We start from the raw sequence: 23,183 nt of genomic DNA on the forward strand, positions 1-23,183 counted from the left end.
AGACAGAGTCTCACTATATCGCCCAGGCTGGTCTTGAACTTCTGGGCTTAAGCAGTTATCCTTCCTTGGCCTTCCAAAGTACTAGGATTACAGGTGTGAGCCACCACACCTGGCCTCTAACTTACAGGATTTTTAAATAGAAGTATATCCTGATTATTACCTTAGATGTTAGAATCATCTTGAAAGTATTATGTTGCAACTCTGATGCATGTTTTAAGTTTCCAAATAGATTGATATCTATAAGCATGGAATAAATACATATAAACCATAATCCACTCAGCAGATCAATAATGACAGAGTTAGGAGTATACAGGGGTGCAAAGAGAATATTGTTTCTTTCTCCAAACCAGAGATACATAGATATATGTTTAGTGGCATCAACTTACTTTTTCCAAGTATCCCACTACATTAAATGTTTTTATGGTAGAAAAAAGTATAGGTAGAACAATTTGAGAAAATGATAGAAAGAAAATGAGACTATGAAAGAAAGAAGGGAAGAGAATAGAAAAGAAAGTTCTTGGAAGGAAGATAAAGAGGAGGAAAGAAGGGCAGAAGGAATGGAATGGAAACTGAAGGTGAATCTAAGGACACAGGGCACATAGGCATTTTCATTTGGAGATGGGGTTTGACTGACATTTCTCAAGGTCCTATACTAGTATACAAGCCTGTTATTTGGTCCTTTTATCTGAGTGATGTGATAAATGTGACAATAGATGCCATTTGGCACTGCAGATCATAAACTCTTAGAGTTGGAAAGGGGCTTTCCTTTAATACTGTCTCTCAGGCATGCCAGGACTAGGACTAGGACTGGGCTGTGTATCTAAAGATTATTTTTCTAGGAGGCCGAGGCAGGCAGATCATGAGATCAGGAGATCGGGACCATCCTGGCTAACACGGTGAAACCCCGTTTCTACTAAAAAAATACAAAAAAATTAGCCTGGCATGGTGGCGGGCGCCTGTAGTCCCATCTACTCGGGAGGCTGAGGCAGGAGAATGGCTGAACCCAGGAGGCGGAACTTGTGGTGAGCCGAGACGGCGCCACTGCACTCCAGCCTGGGCGACAGACCGAGACTGTCTCAAAAAAAAAAAAAAAAAAAAAAAATTATTTTTCAATCTCTACTTCTACAGTTCTAGGATTAGAGCCCTTACTTTTGTAAATGAAGCCCGTTTTATCACTAGATAAGAGTTCCTGTGTCATAGCTTTTGTAACTCACTTTTTTAACTTTTGTAACTCATCTCATTTCTAAGCCACACCAAAAATGGGCTGCTTTCCCTCATCGCATCCCTCACTGTATTGTATGTAAGACTTACTCCTCAGGTTTTGCAGTCATTCCTCTTCCAGCATAGTTTTCAGCTTCTCTACTGTTCCACTCCATTTATAAACACAACTCGGTTCTTTCAGAAATTAATTCATTACCAAAGCTGATTGCCAAAGTGATACAGTATCTTCTGCAGTGTGACGACTCATCTAGTATTAATGCAGTCCAAGGATCATAGTTTTCTTCAGTATCATCACTGTGAACTCATATTAGTCTTGTCAGCCAAACCAAACCCAATCAAAACATTAATGTTTGGGAGTTTTGAATTTTTACAAATTTAAACTCATGTTATCCATGCCTTCTTGTTCTGTATGTAATGCGCAATTATAAAAAGTTCTAAAATAGTTGCATGAGCTTTTATTTATCTTTGTTAAATTTTATGTTTAATCTTTCATGCTAACCTGTTGAGATTATTTTAAATTGCAAATTTTTTAGTCTTTTTTTCTTTTTGCTCTTACTACTGTTTTTAATTTATACACAATAATTTACACATTTTGGAGGTAGAGTGTGCTATATCATACATGGATACAATATGTGATGATCAAATCAGAATAATTAGCATATCTGTCACCTCAAACATTTATCATTTACTTTATGTTGAAAACGTTTAAAAATTTGATTCTTTTATTTGATATATTGGGTGTCTCTTTAGCCTTTGGTCTGAAATTCCATAAGCACATATTTTCATTCTTCTATTCACAAAGTTGTAGAATTTTCAATCTAAAAAGTACCTAAAATATCATAAAATTCAGCTCCCTTATTTTAGGATGAGGAAACCTGGGTCCAGATGGGATAAAATAACTCTCTCATGGTTACACAACTCATTAACAGAAAATTATGACTGTCCTAAAAGATGGATTGGTAGCAAGTCTGTGAACCAAGACTGAGACACATATAATCACCAGTAATACTTGGTGGGTGCTAGAATATTGAACAATATGCTTGGGGTACAGTTGTCCCACTATATCTGAACATGCATTATTCTCCATTATTTCCACAGGTACTGACATATCTTAACAAAATCTAACAGACCTTTCACACTGTCAGATGAAGAAGTAAAGTTGCCTTGGAATGACTTTTTAGTGAACCATACTGTCTACTTGTAATAAAAGATATTCATTTCTAAGTAATTAGTAAAATTATTTATATACATCAGTTTATTTTCTAGTTTGTCCTTTCCATAGTCCTTTTGAAAAATCAAAACATTTTCCCACTTCCATTCCTCCAATATTTCTGTTTTATTCAATAAATCAAAATAAGTAATATATTTAAACGCAAACAAACTCAGCCATCTGAAATTTTTAATCGTACCTAAATAACAAATGAGCCAACAAGGCTATTTAGAAAATGAGAGAAAACTTTCATGCTATTGTTAAAACCAAGCGTATATGTAGCTTTAAATGCTTTTATTGGAAGACAGGGAGAATAAAGGATGAATAATTGAATGAATGAACGGAAGTATTCAACCTTGGAAAACACAAGGAAAAGAAATAACAAAAATATATATAAATTAGAATATAGAGAAAAATAATTTGAAATAAATTGAAGTGATTCTTTCACAAAAGTATAGCTAAGCATCTAATAAGATTTTATTGCCGAAAAAGTGAAATAAACAAATATTAGATATTATCAAATCTAAAAAATAAATACAGAGGAAGAAAGGAGATAAACTAGAATGTTGTAAATACTTAGATCCAGGAGGGAAAAGGTTGTGGAGAATTTTTATAGAGGTGATAATGTGATAATGGTTTTTTAAAAGCTTCAGAAAATTTATAGAAATGTAATAAAAACAGGCCATGACTGGCAACTACGAAGGCATTGGAGGCCCTAGAAACTCTTTCAGTAGAGTGCGGGTCAGAAAGCCAGGCTGCAAGACATCAAGTAGGCAATAAACATCTGGGAAGAGATAGCTAAAATCACCTGTTTTCATTCACAGTGTAGCCTGGGATTTCTTCACCTGCTTGTGAGGAACCAAAAATAGAAATTAATGCAAAACTTACTTTTTAAATATGTTATATTTGATTATTTTAAAGTTGAAATATCAGATACTGTGTTGGTCTTAAGAACATTTTATGAGGTAATTTGTAGTTTTGTTTTTTTTAACATTTATATCCTAGTATACTTGCAACTTTGTCCTATAGATGCCCATGCAGTATGATGGCATGAATTAACACAACACAGAAATTGAGATCAGTTGACTGTGTTCTCTGCTAACTTTGTATAGTAATGCTTCTCACTAGAAGAGAAACCAGTGTTTAAAAACTGAAGATAAGCTCAACAATGAATTCAGGTCAGACTAGGGTGCTGGTACAGGTATTTTGAGGAGATTCTTGGATCTTCAGAAAGTTCACCTATTGGTACTGACTGAACTTGTTAAATGAGATTGTGCCAAAAGTAAGTTCCTGGCAGAATTTTAAAATAATCTCTCCTAAACAGTACTATTTTTAATAACAGTAGATAGACAATAGTAATGAAAGACTTCAATTACACAAAATTGGTTACTCATTAGATTTGATATTCAATGTCTTGTTAACTCCAAATTCCTCTTGCTGTTTATTATTCAACACTATTAACACATGGCACTCCATCTTTAATCTAATCTAATCCCCACTGTTCATCAGATCTTTGACAACTACATTAATTTTCATTAATTTAGCACACATGACTTGGTCATACACATCACAGCCATTAATAATTGTTGGAAGTTGTTTAATATTTCACATGAAGAATTCTGCTGCTCATATTTCAGTTCTAAATTAGATAACTTTGGTATAAAAACTGTTATGCCTAGAAAAACAGACAAGCTCTGGACAGATTGCTTTCTCTGTATGACTTACAATTGCTTATATCTGGAAGACACATAATCACCTTCAATTGTTGTTTTGAAAAAAAAAAAACATTCTTCTAGAAGCTGTGGGTACTGAATGAGGGAGAACATGGTTAAAAACAAAACAAAAAAAAATGTTCAAAAAAAGAAAACAGTGCTCATCCCCTTTTAAGAGCTATTCACATGAAAAATTGCTCTGCATAAACTTGATCTATATGTTTTTCATGGTTATTAGTAGTAATGAAGATGCATTAACCATATTCTCTTGATAATGCTCTAGCACTTTCTTAGTACTTTTATCAACATATAAATTTTACAACTGGCAATATGGGAATTCTGACTAGTACATTTTTGTGTATAAAAAAGGGTAACAACATTATAACTTCTTCATATCTGGGAATTATGAATCCTGACTTGCAAACAAGCAAAACTAAAATGCAGCAGAACTTCAGTACCATGATAGCTTTTCTTTATACTGTCACTTACAGGAAATGGGAATGTATTCAGGCTGCTGAGTGGAATATAATGCCAGAGGTCAATGCCTAGTTAATTCAGAATTTATGAGTTTTTTCATTTCATTCATTCTTTTTTCTCAATAAACATACATTGAGTGCCTTCTCTGTTGCCATCCTATAGTAAATGTAAATTAAGAATGCTCTACTTCAGTAGGAAGCATCTAAAAAATGAAAGTAAGTGATGCATAATCACTTTATGTCCTTATCTCCATTAGGAAACATTATTTTAAATAATTTTTGGAAGGACATTTAAATAGCTCAATTCCTTAAAGATGAAACTTGATGCCAAAGGAACCATTTGAAATTTTTTTCACACTTCATTGAGTTATAATGAATAGATCTTTCTTTTATAAAGCTGAATTTCATATTTTAAATTTGATTTGTCCTACCTGCAAAAGCAATGTAAGTCTCTAATACCTAGCCCATAACATTAGCTAGTAACATTAGAGAAAACTTTATGGAAGGAAGAAGTCTAGTGTTCTTTCCTTTTTATTATAGAACTATGGATCTGTTCTGTTTTACAGCAACATCTAGTAGTGCAAGGATATAGCTGTCATATTAAAAGTAGAATTGCCATGTAAGTGCTGACAGCTAGATCTGGGAGAAAGAAATTATAATAAAAATCAAGTTAATTAAAATCAAATAAGTAGATCTCTTAAAGTTGATTTTCAATTTTCCATTTTTATGAAAAAAGCAAAATGTGAGCTATTTCATTTATATTAGTGATTTGGGCACATTAAAAACACAAACTTCAATATTGTCATGGAGCTGGACTCCCCTTTACAACTAAAATCATCTATAATCATAACTGGTCTTCAAGATAATAGCCCTGAGATACTGCAGGATTCTGAGTCATTTGGGAATTGTTCATCTAAGAAATGTTAACTTGGTGCCCTCTATTTGCCGGGCACAGTTATAATACAGGTGCTGGCCACGAGACAAAATTTGAGAGAGAGAGTAGTGGTTAAGGGAGTTGATAGCTGCTGAGAGCTAGAGTCAAATAAGAATAGACCTTTGGATCTGCGATGTGAAGTCATTGGTGACTTGAGGAATGGCTTTAGGGCAGTGGCACAGCTGGAGCTTAGTGGACCAAAGACTGAGGAAGCAGAAGCTTCTTTAATATACCTTGAAAAAATATGTTATAAGTAAAGAAAGAAATGGGATGGTAACTTGAAGGGAACAAGGGTTCAGTAGAGAATTTAGCATACGTATACATATACTCACCACGGTTGTTTGCTAATGGAAATGATACAGTAAAGAAGGAGAAAATGATGATGCAGGAGAGGAGGATGCAGGAATAACACTCTCTGAAGGTCAGAGGAGATGGGATTCAAAGCACAAATGGAGAGTCTGATCTTCCACTGTGGCAGGTGAAAAGATGGACTATGGGTAGATGCTGCTACCATTTAACAAATATTATTGATAAAGTACCTATGATGTACCAGACAATGGCAATATAATAGTTAACAAAAGAGACAAAAATTCTTGCCCTCATGAAACTTGTATTTGAATGGGGATTGGAAGAGGTGAGCAAATGATAACCAAATAAATACATGAAATATATAGTATGTCAGATGATGAAAAGTACTATTGAGGAAAATAAACCAGGTAAGTGGAGAAGGAGGATATGGAGCGCTGGGGTAGAGAATAAGGATAGATTGCAATTGCAGAGAACTGGGCACTTGACATAACTTTTAGGAATTTACTTCATGACTGTCAGACACATTTATTTTCAAAATCATATTAAATTTGGCCTAGTACCCATGTGCCAGGGCTGGTGAGAAACGTACTCTTAGCTTCGTTTCATAGATGCCCCCTTCTGTGAGGACCTCAGGACTTGCCTAGCCTCTCCTTTATAGTCCAATCACAGGTTTTAAGCATATATTTATTTATGTGATTATTTGATTAATATATTCTTATGTACTAGACTAGAAGCTCCAGGAAGGGAACAGTGTCTATTTTGGGCAATTATATTCTCATAACCCAGCACTGTTGGCTCTATTTGTTGAATGAATGAATGAAAAGTAAATAAGACTGTTTTCCATAAGCGGTGTTTTTAAGAATCTCATTATTTTATTATTCTGTAGTAACTTTAAATTTTCACTTCTCACTTTATATAGCTGGTCTAGTAAATGACCTTTTTCAAAGCAGACAAGGTGTGCTTTTATACCAATTAATTATGTGAAATAGAATCATCCTCTAAGTGTAAATAATGCCTCTCCATTTCTTTCTTTAACAGGACCAATGCCAAAGGTGCTCCCCTGAATATAAATAAGGTGTCTAATAGCCTGATTAATTTTGGAAGAAAGTTGATTTCCCCAGCAATGGCTCCAGGCAGTGCAGGTGGCCCTGTACCTGGAGGCAACAGCAGTAGCTCCTCCTCCGTTGTGATTCCTACCAGGACCTCAGCAGAGACCCCAAGGCATCACTTGCAACAGCAACAGCAACAGCAGCAGCAGAGGCTGATGAAATCAGAAAGCATGCCTGTACAATTGAACAAAGGTAGGAAAAATTAGTAAATCCAAAGAAAACATTCACTATGTAGCCTGGGATTTCTTCACCTGCCTGTGAAGAACCAACCTCCTAGAATAGAAATTAATGCAAAACTTACTTTTTTAATATGTTATATTTGATTCTTTTAAAGTTGAAATGTTAGAGTTAGTCTTAAGAATATTTTATGAGGTAATTTTTTTTTTAACATTTATATCCTAGTATACTTGCAACTTTGTCCTGTAGGTGCCCATGTAGTATGATGGCATGAATTAACACAACACAGAAATTGAGACCAGTTGACTGTGTTCTCTGCTAACTTTGCATAGTAATGCTTCTCACTAGAAGAGAATCCAAAATGAGAAGTTCCAGTACCATGGGGCTTCACTAGTTACAGCATTCATTGGTGTGTTGCAGTTGTTTTGAGGAAGTGGGCCACTAGGCTTGTAGTCTCTCACCCAGCTGCTTCACTTCTAAGGAATACAAACTGGAATCTTAAGCAGTGGGGAGAGAGAAACTAAAGAAAACTTCAACCAGCCAAAATAAGTGTATGAGTCCATAAACTAAAAGTTAGAACTACAGAACGTTAGAGCAGAGGAAACCTGGGAGATCATCCAGTCCTTATCTCCCACTGGATGAGCGAGGGCACTGCTGTTGGTAGCAAATTTTCTGCTGGGACTCAGGTAAGCTCATTTCTGTTTCAGGGCCTTTCCAGAGCTTCACCTCCCTCATGTTTTGTATTCATAAGAGAGCACTTCAGGTTCTTACTCTGATCCTTTGCACTCTTATTTTTCACCTATTTTTGAAGAGTCATAACGTATTAGGTCCCCCTTTTCATAAGAAATTGGAAACAGCTACATTTATTCTTAGTAGTAGGACTCTGCTAACTGTACTCTAGAAGCAAGAAGTTGTAACTTGATGGCAAAAAATATTTAAAAAGCAATCCTAAGACCTCACAAGCAGTCTAGGGCCACTTAGTGTCAGAGCAAACATCCTGACTCAAGTATCATTCATGTCTTAAAGGGATCCCTCTGTTATATCAGTGCTCAATAATTAGTGTTGACAATAACATGAGTAATATTGTCAGTAAGATTTTAAAACTATGTTCCATATACTCTGTTTAAGGAGATTACATTCAAAGTTAGTTTCTAGTTTTACATAATGCCATTTAAATTGGTAAACTTATGTTCAATGGACTTTCTTCCCCAATGATATAAATGTTGAGTATTATTCAATGAGTGTGCAGACTCATGCACACACACATGCATGTCTGTATTCTTCTATTGGTTACATCATGTTATCCTTCTATTCAGTTTTTATTTGCCTATGTAAAATACTAGATTTTGTATAATTAGTATTTAAATTTTTATGAGAATTTTCAATTTACAATGCATAAGAATATCTCGGGCGTGGTGGTTCACGCAAGTAATCCCAGCACTTTGGGAGGCCGAAGTAGATCACAAGGTCAAGAGATAGAAACCATCCTGCCCAACATGGTGAAACTCCATGTCTACTAAAAATACAAAAATTAGCTGGGCATGGTGGCGCACACCTGTAGTCCCAGCTACTCAGGAGGCTGAGGCAGGAGAATCGTTTGAACCTGAGAGGCGGAGGTTGCAGTGAGCTGAGATCGCGCTGCTGCACTCCAGCCTGGCAACAGAGCCAGACTGCGTCTCAAAAAAAACGAGTATCTCATTGAAAATTACATTCTTTTATTTTTAACGTAGAGCTGTCACACATGATTTTTTTTAAAAAAGACACCAAATCATTAGCATGTTGTAAATGTATTTTAATGCCAGGAGATATGCCCATTTCCAGAATGGAAATGAATGTTATTTTACATATTTCTTAATTGTACTGTTTTATTGTTCGAAACAAATACGATTTCAATATTGCTTTGATAACAAGCCATAGTCAGTTGTAATTCTAACTGATGGCAGGCAAATGAGTCAGAGAATCTCTTAATGTTGTAGCTTAAATTTTCTAAGGAACTAAGCCAAATGACTAGAAATATAAAGTTGTGTCTCCAAGGAAATGTCAAGTATTAATATCACAGTAAGTGAGAAAGGAAGTGCATGGAGATGGAACAATTGATGAAAACCAAGTCCCCATTTATAAGGAGACAACAGAGCACTTAAGCAAAGTATTTGGAACATGATTATCACTAGGGCATTTTAACTGATCCCTGTGCTGAAAGGAAGTAGCCTTGTTTGGCAGCCCTTCTATATTTGTACTTGTGGTTTGTTCTTCTCATGTCAGTCTACCAAAAACAAAAACTTGTTTACCTTCAGATTAACTACAAATGTTCCTGCTAATGCCTCTTCCTGCACAAAGGTTTGGATAAAACAAAAGGCAAAGAGAACAGTTTATAGAAGTAGAAGATAGTGTAGTTTGCTGCTCTTCTCTATTCATCCATTGATGAGCCCTAAGCAACACCCTGAAGCTCCCTGACCCTGTTGTTTCCTCACCCTGAAATAAGAGATCTGGGCTAATCCCTGGAGAGCCTCCCACCTCTAAAAATCTATGGTTGTTTTGGTAGAGCATGTATTGATTAACTCTACAATGAAGAATACTTCTCCAACATTGGTTCTTTATGCTGGTACTTCCCACATGTATCCTGCTGTGCTGTCACACTGACAAAGCTGCAAGCATATCACCTGGTCCCATAGATCAGTGAACACAATATTTAGCCTCTCAGGAGGCTTGTGTTGCGAAGTGATTTCTATCTCAGAACAGAGTCATCTACTTAATGCCTTTGAGGAAAGATAATGTAATAGTCTTTTTAGTGTACTCTGCTGGAAAATTTGAAAGTTATGTTGAAAAATGGTTGTTTATAAAGATGAAACTTTATGGTTTTCATAATCAGTTAACTTTCAATTACTTGTGCTTATATGCTTATATAGGGGGACAGTTGTGTTTGTAATCCAAACTCACATGTGTTGCTTGAAGTACGTTGTGTAGTTTGTCTATGTGTTGGGGTAGGATAGTGAAGGAGCAACCCAGATGTTCCCTATAATTTTTTTGGTGATATTTAATGTTAAAATGAGTGGTCAGTCTCTAAATATACATTAATAAGTGATCTAGAAGCAGCAGAGTAAAACAGGTAGCAGGCACAGAATTGAAAATCTCCTTCAAATATACAGAAAGTAGGCACACCATTTATCAGTGAATTTAGAGTTCACATACTATGAAAATCTAGGGCCCACTAAAAGCTATTTATCACTTGTTTGTGGTATGTTCCTATTTATAGATTTTATTTCAATTATAGGAGACTAAATGTGTGTACTGTTAATTGATGATGATGGTATAATTACAACTTAGCAGTTTCCAGATTACCTGGCCATACTGTAAGTCATAGTGGTCAGAACACTGAGGATATGTCATTTAACTCAAAAGTTGATTTTTTTTTTACTACTGTATATATTATATAAAAGCTCAAGGGGAAACAAGTCCATTAATCATAAATGATCATACATAGAAAATATGATGCTTTTTTAAAATGCTTTTTTCTTTAGCTTGTCTGAAAATAGCATAGGCCTTCAGATGGTGATATATCCAGAGAATGATTCTGTTAACAGTGACTACGCTTAGTGTTGAACTTTGTCATCCAGGAAGGAAATCAAAGAACCAAAAAGTCTTCCTTCCAAATGTTAGTGCACCTCAGATTCTTCATGAGATTTCCTGTTATGCTCCTTTTCCTTTCTTATGTTCTTAAAATGCACTTGGTTTGTTTTTTTTTTTTTCCTGTTTCCTTTGTCTATATTTTAAATTGCTTTTTGAATTTGAACATGTCATTATTTTAAGCACTTACTATAAGTCCAATTTGTAAATGAAATCTTGCCTATAATAAGTATATCAAGTTAAGGGTATGCAGTTCACAGATTTATTTTTACATGTTGACATTTATAAGTACATGTGGTAGCTTAAGAAATCTTTTCATTACTTAATATGAAATTAGAACTTATTTAGGTCTTTATCTTATCACTGAAGAAGTTGGTTTCAAGTTTAGTTAAAAATAAATTTTGTCTGATATAGGAGGAAATCAATTTCAAAAGAATGCCTATTTTTAAACAAATGACATATAACAATTTTGGATGAAAGAGAAAATATAAAATCACACTAATATTTGTAGCATCATGAAATATGCTCAGCAAAATCTTTTGACTGCTGAAGTTTCCTATACTCTAGTTTTGAAACTTGTTTGTGTTTTTTTTTTTTTTTAAGAAAAACACAAAACATTCCTAGGAAACATGCTTTCAAAAATTATTTTCTTTAAAAATACTTTATATTAATTTTTCTAAGCTTGTGCATTATTTTGGTTTGTACTGTATTTTTAGTAATTTGATTAAAGTATTAGAACATTCAGTAGAAAAGTGAAGTTGATTATTTCCTTTTTATGAAATCTAATTATTTTTTCTTATGAAATCCAGGCGATGTAGTTACAGGAAGCGATGCTCAGGTTTCTGTTCCTGTCCAGACTCTAACTGACCTCCAAGGTACAGTTACCATAACAACATAGTGTTTCTTTTTCTTTGCCTACAGTATTATCATTGCCTACTCCAAAACTCCATTTTTCTTTTTGCCTACCCTCCATTCATACTGTTTTTAATTCACTACCATTGTTCAGCCACTGAGTGGCACTATTGTTTAGAACAAAAGTTCCCTCTCATGTCATACCTTGGTGATGCCGAATATGGCTGTGATGTGGGTTTTCTATTAGGTGTGCACAAGCCTCTTTGCAAAATAAGATTCACCCTATATTTTGTGGTTATTATAACATACTATACTTTGTGTGCCAGCTCACACTGAGGTGTTCTTTTTGTCATACTGGTGATCTGTGACAATATTTGACCAATTAGTTCTGAAATTAGAACACCTTATGTGCTATAATTAGCCAGAAATACTTATATTTTACCTGAAATAATTACAACCTGATTTTGAAATGCTTTTAAGTATTGCCTTTGAATTATGAATTCTATTAACACAAAGTACAGTTTAGCAAATCTTCATATATGGTAACTGGCAATGGTTTTTAAAAAAGAATGTTTAAATATCATATCCATTTGTTCAAAATATAGAAAAAAATGTAGTTTTTAAATATAAAAAGTGATCATCTACCTCCTATGCAATTTTAAAGCATATAAATATTTAAAGTGGCTGCATTAATCTTTTATTATGCAGTCTTTTAGATGAAATATGCCGTAGAGAGGATTTCCGTGTTAAATGGAAGCCTGGAGTAACTTTAAGAATCTTCTATTCAAATTCAGACTAAAATGATAGCAGTATTAATTAAAATCCATATCATGTTTTTCTTAATTTAAAATATCCATATAGTCATGCTAGTAGTATTAAAATACTGCTTTAATAATGATATGTCCTCATATTATCCATTTTTGGAGGGGAGAACAGAAAAGAATGGGTTGTGATTAAGAGATTGATATATGGGGTTAACTTAAAAAACAAAAACCCACCATGTTGTGGCAACAGAGAAGTAAGCTTTCACTTCTATATATAATTCTGTGTCTCACAGGCGTAGTTTCTGGAGGTATTCTGGTAATTGAACCAGATGAACTTCAAGGGCTTTTCTAACTCAGGGATTCCATGAAGAGCTGTTCATTCTTGCTGTCTGTTGAATGATCTACATAATAAAGGAGTATGATAGCATGGACAAGAGGAAAGGCAGATAATGTCTACATGATTTCTCTTTAGCTTTGCACTTAGATGAATATAAATGTGATCGTCTGATATGGAGAGAATTTACAAGACTTAAATTTATTTTCTAAAATTAAATTCTGAGCCCCACAGGCAACTTTTTAACATGTGTTTTGTTGTCCCAATGTTAATTGCTACAGAGTAGATCTTTGGCTTCTCTGCAAGACATGGGATATGAAGCCCAACTTATACCTGTGGGAAGAAAAGCTGAGGGTTGGCTTGCTTATTTTGACTTCTGCTTCTATATTATTGATAAATCCAGTTTTTTTCCTACAAACCAGAGCCACAGCACTAATGTAACTGTTTAACTAGAACTTCAAAGAGGGAGGTTATATTGTTTTGTTCATATACCTTGTGTTATATAAGTAGAATTATCTCATTCATTTATTCAACAAGTATTTATGGAGTGCCTGCTGCTGTGTCAAACTCTGTTTTCATTGGTCCCTTGGCTTTCCCTACAGCTTTACCTGGTCATTTGGGCATTACCTTTGCTTTAGATGACCCAGTTAAGACTACATAGTCGGGAACCAGCTCTTTTACTAGATACCCTATTCAGAATCGCCTCTGCCTCCCATACCATAGCAGAGATTTGTATCAGTCTGATAAGGAAAGTTCCAGCAACTTTAATAGATGTGAATCACAAATAAATAGTTTTTAGTCTGTGGTAATGATTTTGACAATGATAGACAATGAGAGTACACCTACCTAATTTGGGGAAGTCACTTTTCGTCTTCCTCGATGTATTCCCTGAAAAGCACCAAGAAGCAAAGGGAAGTAGAAGTAAACCAAAATAGTGGTAGCAGCAAAAAAATATTCTATCTATGCTTAATATAATCAGTGTCAAGGAATTAAACTAGTTAGACTTTCCCAAGTGTCTTTTTTCAAAGCAGTGAAGTGAATTTCAAGAAATAAAGTAAATATCAATACTTTTGATGATTCCTTGATTATAGGTAGTCTTTTTAATGAAATTTTATGTTTGTATCTTTGACTTTTAACACAGCAGTTACATGGGCTTTTTATTTTTAAGAAAAAGCCTGAATATAAAATGAGATTCTATAATTTAGATCAGTAAGTAATTTTTAAAGAATTATTCAAAAATTTCATTTTATATCTTGCAGTGTAGGTTGCAATCACACACCCAAAAAAAAAGCCACAGCAAACTTTGTTTATCAAAGACTTAACTCAGTGAGGTTCTTCAAAATTAGTTTTAGAAATTGCATACTTACCCCAGAAACCTTTGTCAAGAGATATTTACAAATTTATACACACACATACACGACACATGTTATTTTTAAAGAGAATCTCGAATTTGTAACAACAGAAGTACAGTCAGCCCTCTGTATCCATGGGTTTCACATCTCTGGATTCAGCCAACTACAGGTCAAAAATATTCAGAAAAAAAATGAGTCTCCACTGAACATGTCCAGACATTTTTCTTATAATTCCCTAGACAATATGGTATAACCACCATTTACATAGCATTTACATTGTATTAGGTATTATAAATAATTCAGAGATGACTTAAAGTATAAGGGAGGATATGCGTACATTATATGAAAATAGTACTGCCATTTTATATAAGAGACTATGGCATCCTTGGATTTTGGTATCCACAGCACTCTTGAAACCAATCTCCCATGGATACTGAGGGATGACTAGATTTAGGTATTAACATGTAATGTACCTTTAGGAAAGAAATACAGATTTTTAAAATAATTTCCATAGGCATCTTTAAAAATATATTTGTATGTATACATTTGTGTTATGGATGTAAATATGCACATACATACACACAGATATCTATAACATCAAATTGTCTTAAATATAAAAAGGTTAAAAAAGAAAGTTCCTGTCCAGGTAACCACTGTTGATATTCTTAAGGTAAAACTAAAATATATGATATTAGATGATTCCAATTAATTAAAGGTACCACATGAAAAATGGGGTGGGGGGAATCTCCATTTTCTCCTCCCACCCTTCTGCCAGCCCATTTCCCCAAGGGTAACCATTGTTAAGTTTCTTATGATTTCTACCAGGAGAAAAAAATACATATTAAATTGAGGCATAATGTGGGAGTCACATTAATTTGGTAAGAGCTCACTTGTTTGGAGGTGACTTTCTCTCTGGCCCATCAAGAAGAAAGCACTGACAAAAATGTCCCAGTGTAAATGAAAAGCAGCAAGTTGGTAGAACAAGGAGAGGGGTATCAAGTCAACCGGGGTAGAACAGAGTAATGACAAGAAAAAGAGACAGCTTCCACTCACAAGAGTGAGGGAAGAGACCAAAAAACCAAAAAATGGTCCTTATAGATGGCACTATATTGATTGGCTGCTCTGGTTATTGCTGAGACGTGATAGACCTGAAGCACAACAAGTATTTCCATTATGTTCAGTATAATCACTTTAAGACAGAGAAATAGATGTAAAATGAATTTTGGGAAGTGTCGGTTAGCTAGAAAATGCATTTTTGTGGAACATCTATTCCAGAAGACATTGAATAAATGAGTTGTTTTTGGACTGAAAACAAGATCAGAATTTGCCCTTTACTTTCAAAAGGCCTCATTCCATTTTGCTTTAATCTAATTTTAGGTCACATTTACATCATCCCACATGGCACAACCCTTATGAGAGGGGGAGGGTGGTACAGTTTTGTCTAGCATGGGCTCTGGAGTCAAGCCCGAGTTTGAATTCAGGCTCCATCGCTGCCTTGCTGGATGACCTGGGGAAGTTACTTAACCTCTTACTTGTAAAGAGAGAATAAGAGCAGCTGCTTCAAGGTTTGTTGCTGGACATCATCACAGCACCTGTTGCATAGTGAGGGCTCTAGGGTGCTACCTGCTCAGGTAGTGGTAATGATAGCACCATTATGTGCTTTCCTCAAATACCTCTCTGACTCTCAGAATCAAATAATTAAGGAGCTCATTCCACACATCTATCTTTTCTTAATTATTATTTCTGATATTCTAAAGACACATGTTTGCATGCAGGTACCCAATCCAACAGTGTTTGACTTTTGTGGTCAGGCTAGAGAATGTCTATTCCAGGGGCTTCAAGTACAACCTGTGTCTGTTCACTCTTGTGACAGCAAGATGCATGTCTTTAATTAGTAGACATTAGCCTTTTTGCTGTCTATCACTCAGGTCTGCAAGGAAACAAACTATTACTATATAGGGACCAGATGCCTCATTGTCTTGGTCACTATATAAAGTCAAGGGTATCCCCTTTCTGTGGCCACAGAACAGGGGTTTTCAGGCTTTTCCCTTTCTGCTCATCTAGGCTATACCTTCCCAGCAAGACCCCCCGTAGACGACCTAGCCTCCTGAACATTTTGCCTTTGGGTGTCCAGTGTCCACCTTCCTCAGCTGACCTCAGGTGTACTGAGGTTCTACCTGTCTGTTTAGTAACATACCCACCCCCTTTTCTTATTTTGCATCAAATTTAGTAAGAGAAAATCCATGAAAATATTATTCATGGGACATAGTAAGAGCTCAATAAGCATTATTTTTCCTTCCTCTTTCCTTCTCTCCCAGCCATTTTACAGTCAGGAATCTCCACTGATGCCTATGAAGCTCATTCAGTCATTTTAGGCTCTCGACAAGTTACCTCCATTGACATAGAGCACACAGGGCACACTACTTTTATTGAGTGTTTCAGAGAGAGAAAGAGAATGAATGGAGGAAATAAGATAGCTATACACAGCTATGTCTCATCCATAACTTTGTGCAACTAACAAAAAAAAGATAACTTATTCTGTGCAGATAGATGTAGCTCACACCAGGGCACATGACTTAATAAGCAGACTGTGGCCTGGATTTCAGTTGCTCTGCCAGGCAGTCTTATGTGACACATATATGATGGCTCTGTACCTAGTGCCAGTTAGTTGAAATCTGTGGGAAATCATTGAGAAGTGCAGCCAGTGTCCTACCAGGAGAGGTTTCAACAGGAGAATAATCCTATCAAGAGAGAACCTGTGACTCCACAATCCAGAGTATTGCATATTAATCTATATGCTCTAGATTTGGAAACCATCTCTATGCCTTCCGCTAGACATGGTTTATGTCTACGGAGAGCATATGCTAGAGACCACACTAAACCCTTTACATTATCATTTAGGACACACAGCCACTGGTAGATGAGAACTGTGGCCAGTGGAGGGTCAGTGACTTGTTCAAGGCCGTACAACTAGATAGCAACCGAGTTCAGACTCAATCCTAGCTGTGTTGACCCACCAGATATTGGCTTGGGGAATTCTACCCTGTAAATATCTCTCAAATCTACCACCACAGCCTCAGTTTAAGCCCATAATCTCTTGCCTGAACCAATGCAACAGATGGTTCACTCAACCAAGCCCTTATAATCCTCACTCAATTTTCTGGCCTAAAATCTGTAGTAACTGCCATCAACCACCAATGAAATAAAGGCCAGACCCCTTAACATAAGAATAAGGAGCTCTTCATCTGTCAGACCCTTGATCTGGCCTTATCTTCCCTCTATCCTCCACTCCCCAGGACTGGATGACCAAGAGGGAAACTAAGCTCATGTTTAGTGTACCAGCAACTTGGTTTGTTCTTAAAAAACAAACAAAACAACAACAACTTGAATTTTAGGTTCAGTGGTACATGTGCAGGCTTGTTACACAGGTAAACATGTGACACGGGGGTTTGCTATACAGATTATTTCATCACCCAGGTACTACGCCTAGTACCCTATAGTTATTTTTTTTAATCTTCTCCCTCCTCCCACCCTCCACATTCAAGTAAGCCCCAGTGCCTGTTGTTCTCCTCTTTGTGTCCACGTGTTCTCATAATTAGCTCCCTTATAAGTGAGAACATGTGGTATTTGGTTTTCTGTTCCTGTGTTAGTTTGCTAAAGATAATGGCCTCCAGCTCCATCTATGTTCCTACAAAGAACGTGATGATGTTTTTTATGGTTGTATAGAATTCCATGGTGTATAATGGGGTACCTTCAACTTTAGAAAAAAATTGATATTTGATCCTCCCCCAGAAAACCTTGAAATAATCATCACATTTTTTAGAAAGCACTCTGTTCTTTTTACTTTGATATTGATAGCATTTTCAGTTACATATTGATGGCAGGGAGCACCAAAGGTTTTAATCAGGCCGGGATTAAGCTAGATGTTCCTAGTACAATTCCTTTGAAAACACTGTGGTCTCCACTAGAAAGGACCCTCCCTGAGCCACCACTACCATTTCCTCTTTGAGTTTTAAGATCTAGTTCACACTCTTAATTGTCTGAGACAAGATTGGACACCCCGCCTTTTGTGCACACACAGTGCTGTTGTTTGTACTTCCGTGTTCGCTTTTGCTGCCTAGGGTTGTAGGTTAGTGTGTATACAAGTCTGTATTCCTTGTATGGCTATTTGGGAGTTTCTTAAGAGCTTCTGTTACATTCATCCTTCCCTCCCCAGTGCTAGACAGAGCTTTCTTTAGGCATTTCATGAGATCCCTCTGCATAGGGCTTGTTCCCTGATGTTTGATCGTGAGTGAAGGACTACATACATGCATTAATACATGCACACCCTAGGTGGCTTAAGAATGAACCTATATTTAATGTATTTAAGAACATCTTACAATGTAAAATAATGTTAAATAAATGTCATGGATCAGAAATCCTGAGAACCAAACTGTAATACAGATTCATAGTTAAGACATTTATTGGGCAGCATCCTTGAGATCAGTACTTGGGGAGTGAAAGAAGCAACATTGGCAGGGGGAGAGCTAAACTGCTTCGCAGTTGCTGCTGGAACCCTCTGGGGCTGGGGTAGTCCTCTAGAGTTGTCCACCTTGAGGCAAGGGGGCCGGCTTTTATTTGTCAACCAAACCAGTCACTGGATTGGAGTTAATTCCCAGGGAAGGGACATGATCTTGGGCAAGGAAACTCTCTTCAGCTGCGGGCAGTTTCCAGAGAAGAACTCAGGAGAGCCATCAACAGCCAGCATTTCCAGCAGCTGGGGGACATAAGTGCCTTGGACCTGAAGAGGGAATTGGGCAGGGCCCCACAGCAGCATATTATAGAATGTGCCTCTAAGAATAGGCTTTAAATTTTAGTGCAACAAAAATGTTAAGTGCTGTGCCTCTCTTTGTCAAAAACAAACAAAAAAAAGTATGTAGAGAGCTTTGGAACCACTGTGTAGCTTACGGGTTACAAGCTTGCTGAGAATACTGACCCCTCAGCTCAGGAGCTGTCTAGGGGAAGCCTGGATGAGCCCTCATCCATCTACCCCAGTGTGCCATACAAATGTGATCAGATTCTGTGCATACTAGATATGAAAAAGGCAGAGAAGTCTGATAGTGCATCCTTTTATCTTGAGGCAAGACTACTCCAGGTACCTGGGCTTTTCGTATGTATCTCTAGAGGAAATACAGTTGTCCCTCAGTATCTGTGGGGGATTGGTTCCAGGACCCCTGTGGATACCAAAATCCACATATACTCAAGTCTCTTTTATAAAATGGTATAGTGTTTTCATATAACCTATGCACATTTTCTTCTATCCTTCATCTCTAGATTACTTATAATAGCGAATACAGTGTAAATGCTATGTTATACTGAGTTTGCTGCTGTTGTTGTTGAGACAGGGTCCCACTCTGTTGCCCAGACTGGAGTGCAGTGGTGCAATCATGGCTCACTGCAGCCTCTACCTCCTGGGCTCAAGTGATTGTCCCTCTTCAGCTTCCTGAGTAGGTGGGACCACAGGTGTGTGCCATCACACCTGGCTGATTTTTCATTTTTATTGTAGAAATGAGTGGACTACAGGCATACACCACCACTCTGTCTCACAGTTTGGTTCTCACTATGTTGCCCAGGTTGGTCTCAAACTCCTGGGCTCAGGCATTCCTCCTGCCTCGGCCTCCCAGAGTGCTGGAATTACAGATGGGAGGCACTTCACCCAGCCTGTTATACTGTATTTTTATTTGTACTATTTGTGTTCTGTGGTTTGGTTGGTTGGTTTTTTGTTTTTGTTTTGAGACTGAGTCTCGCTCTGTCACCCAGACTGGAGTGCAGTGTTGCCCTCCTGGCTCACTGCAACCTCCACCTCCCAGATTCAAGTGATTCTCGTGCCTCAGCCTGCTAATTTTTTTTTTTTTTTTTTTTTTTTTTGAGGTGGAGTTTCACTCTGTTGCTCAGGCTGGAGTGCAGTGATGCGATCTTGGCTGACTGCAAGCTCCTCCTCCCGGGTTCACGCCATTCTCCTTCCTCAGCCTCCCGAGAAGCTAGGACCACAGGCGCCCGTCACCACGCCCGGCTAATTTTTTGTATTTTTGGTAGATATGGGGTTTCACCATGTTAGCCAGGATGGTCTCAATCTCCTGACCTTGTGATCCACCCGCCTCGGCCTCCCAAACTGCTGGGATTACAGATGTGAGCCACTGCAACCAACCTGTATTTTTAATAGAGATGGGGTTTCACCATGTTGGCCAGGCTGGTCTCTAACTCCTGACCTCAAATGATCTGCCTGCCTCGGCCTCCCAAAGTGCTGAGATTACAGGTGTGAGCCACCACATCTGGCCTGTTATTTTTTATGTTTTATTTTTTGATATTTTTGATCCATTGGTTAAATCTCCAGGTGTAGAACCTGCAAGCATGGACAGTAGACTGTGCTCTCCATCATCCCTTTGGGAACATTTTCTGGTGACTCCATTTTCTTAAGGGTCTGATGCTTATGTTCCCAGAGGGCACAAAAATATGTTAGTAAGCTAATTTTTATAATTGAGGAGAAACATATGTTTTTAATGTGAGATGTAGACCAGGTTCCTTATTAATACTAGCACCAATTTGAAATTTTATAGTTCGCAGATAAGTTTTGATAAGAGCTGATCTTATTATTACCACTGTAAAGGAAGTTTACTAAGCAGGATAATAGCTGCAAAAGAAACCTCTGGGTGTTGTTGCCCCTCAAGGGAACAAGTGCTTTCAAATTCTTTCCGGATGTTTAATTATTCTCATACCTTTAAGAATTGATAAGCTAACTTATTAAAGCAGGTATTCTAAAGATTTCTCCCAGACACATCATTGCCTTATTTTGTTACAGTAGTCACAAAATGTAATAACCTTCATGTCACAAAAAATATGACTGTTCATTAGTTTATACCCTTGCTGTCTAATATGGTATCCCCTAGCCACATGTAGCCACTGAGCTCTTGAAATGTATGCTGTGAGTATAAAATATGCACTGCATTTTCAAGACTTAGTATGAAAAAAATAAATGTAAAATTTGTCAATAATTTTTTATTTTGTCTTCATGTCAGGCTGATAATAGATTATTAAAATTAATTTTATCTTTACTTTTTAAGTGTGAATACTAACATAAAAATTACATGTGTGGCTCACATTATATTTCTGTTGAGCAGCACTGGTGTATATAATTATTTTCAGATATTCCAGATTGGACATCAGCAAACATTTATTGTAGCCCCACAATATGCAGGTACTGTGCTAGCTTTTTTCCCAGCAGGTGAAACTGATAATGACCACACTTCGTGCCCGTAGTGAAATTTGTCCATTATAATATAAGCAGGAATGCTAGTGATTGAATACAAGAAGCTTGACCATCAGATATTTTCTGTTCCTAGGAAAAGCCATTCATAAAATATATGTATCCTAGAAATTGGGTAGAAAGGCTTATTTCCAAAATTGTGTGTCATTTTGAAATAATAATTCATTGGAGTCATTCTTCAGGATTCAGAAATTTAAATTTAATTATATATATTGGCATAGTCTTTCTTTTGTTTTTTGTTTTTTGTTTTTTGTTTTTTGTTTTTTGTTTTTTTGAGACAGAGTCTTGCTCTGTTGTTACCCAGGCTGGAATGCAGTGGTGCGATCTCAGCTCACTGCAACCTCTGCCTCCAGGGTTTTCCTGTTTCTTCCCAAGTAGCTGGGACTGCAGGGTTCAAGCGATTCTCCTGATTCTGCTCAGTAGCTGGGTCTACAGGCACGCACCACCACGCCCAGCTAATTTATATATTTTTTGTAGAGACAGGGTTTCACCAGGTCAGCCAAGCTGGTCTTGAACTCCTGACCTCAGGTGATCCACCCACCTTGGCCTCTCAGAGTGTTGGGATTACAGGCGTGAGCCACCACCACACCCAGCCAGCATAGGCTTTTAAGTTTGGACAAATCTGGGTTTAACTTATGATGTTTCTAGTGGTATTCATAACTGTGTTCTTGAGCAAGTGAATTAAAGCATCCAAGCCTCAATTTTCTCATACATAACCATCTCACAATGCCATTAGGATTAAATGAAATAATATATGTAAAGGTCCAGATATACACATGGACAAACATTTTGCAAATTCACATTGCTGAAGTGTATTCTAATTTTCTGATTTTTTTGGGGGGGGAATAGGCAAACTAGGGAAATATGTATGTAGAGAAGGTTGGAAAAAAATTAATAGTGCCCAGCTACGATGTATATAAAATCTAGAATCAAAGAAAAGGTTTTTGGGTCTTAATATAATTTCAACATGAAAACAATTGATTTATACAAATCAGGAAAGCTTTTGAAGATTTTTATTTTATTATATTGTAATTTCTTTTGAATGGAAAAACTTTTCAACAGATTTTGATAGAATTTTACATGCAAATTTCATATAATTAGATTTGTTATATAATGCCTTCCCCCCTTCAGAAAATGTTCAAGGCAACTAAATGTTGTAAGATTTAATAGATATAACTGCTTACAACGATTTTTTCATTTTGGAAGAAAATGAAAAAAAGTTATAGTGGTCACCAAAATGCTAACTTTTTCTAGGAGTATAAAAAAATTTAATGCTTCTACCTGAAATTTTAGATTAATTCAGAAATTGAACTGTAATGTCAAATATTGAGAGTCTGGAGATCATAAGTAGAGTATAATATCACAGGAGTAATAAAGAAAATTTCCCCAAGCTGAAGAAAGAAATTGGCCTAGAGATGGAAAAAAAAAAAAATCCCATAAGCAGGATGAAAGTAAAAATGCCACACCCTAGGAACCCCATAAAAGATTTACAAAGCTTCAAGGAAACTCTAAAAGTTTCCAGAGAGAACAAACAAAAAGTTTGTTTATAAGATAATCATCAGATAGACATCAGATTTCTCACTGGTAAAACCAAAGGCCGGAAGACATTTGAGTTTGTTTTCAAAGTTCTGAGGAAAAGTTGTTTTGAACTGGAATCTTATTCTCTGCCAAGCTAACATTCAAATGGGAAGAAAAAAATAGACATTTGGGGACATGTAAGAATTTAGGTCTATCAACAGACCTGCTACCCCCTCCTCCCAAATACTTATTTATTTTGTGCACACACATATCCCATCACTTGTAAAG

The 23,183-nt window shown here is 36.5% G+C and overlaps 1 protein-coding gene and 1 long non-coding RNA gene across 3 annotated transcripts in view; one reads left to right on the plus strand and one right to left on the minus strand.

Moving 5' to 3' along the window:
• The window catches only part of LOC105465802 (TBC1 domain family member 5), a 570,286-nt gene that overhangs the window by 477,685 nt on the left and 69,418 nt on the right, over positions 1-23,183 (plus strand). Inside the window, exons 19-20 of the mRNA XM_011714415.3 lie at positions 6,901-7,163; positions 11,582-11,647. Coding sequence (XP_011712717.1) covers positions 6,901-7,163; positions 11,582-11,647 — 329 coding nt within the window. The remainder of the gene's footprint in view (positions 1-6,900; positions 7,164-11,581; positions 11,648-23,183) is intronic.
• Positions 6,983-23,183, minus strand: part of LOC139361862 (uncharacterized) — a 30,227-nt gene continuing 14,026 nt past the window's right edge. The window contains exons 2-4 of one of the 2 annotated variants that reach the window (XR_011619654.1): positions 13,569-13,610; positions 12,623-12,789; positions 6,983-7,145 (exon numbers count right to left, since the gene is read on the minus strand). This is a non-coding gene — a long non-coding RNA (uncharacterized lncRNA). The remainder of the gene's footprint in view (positions 7,146-12,622; positions 12,790-13,568; positions 13,611-23,183) is intronic. The other variant, XR_011619655.1, reaches the window with a different exon arrangement.

Source organism: Macaca nemestrina, chromosome 2, assembly GCF_043159975.1.
Source record: "Macaca nemestrina isolate mMacNem1 chromosome 2, mMacNem.hap1, whole genome shotgun sequence".
NCBI lineage: Eukaryota > Metazoa > Chordata > Mammalia > Primates > Cercopithecidae > Macaca > Macaca nemestrina.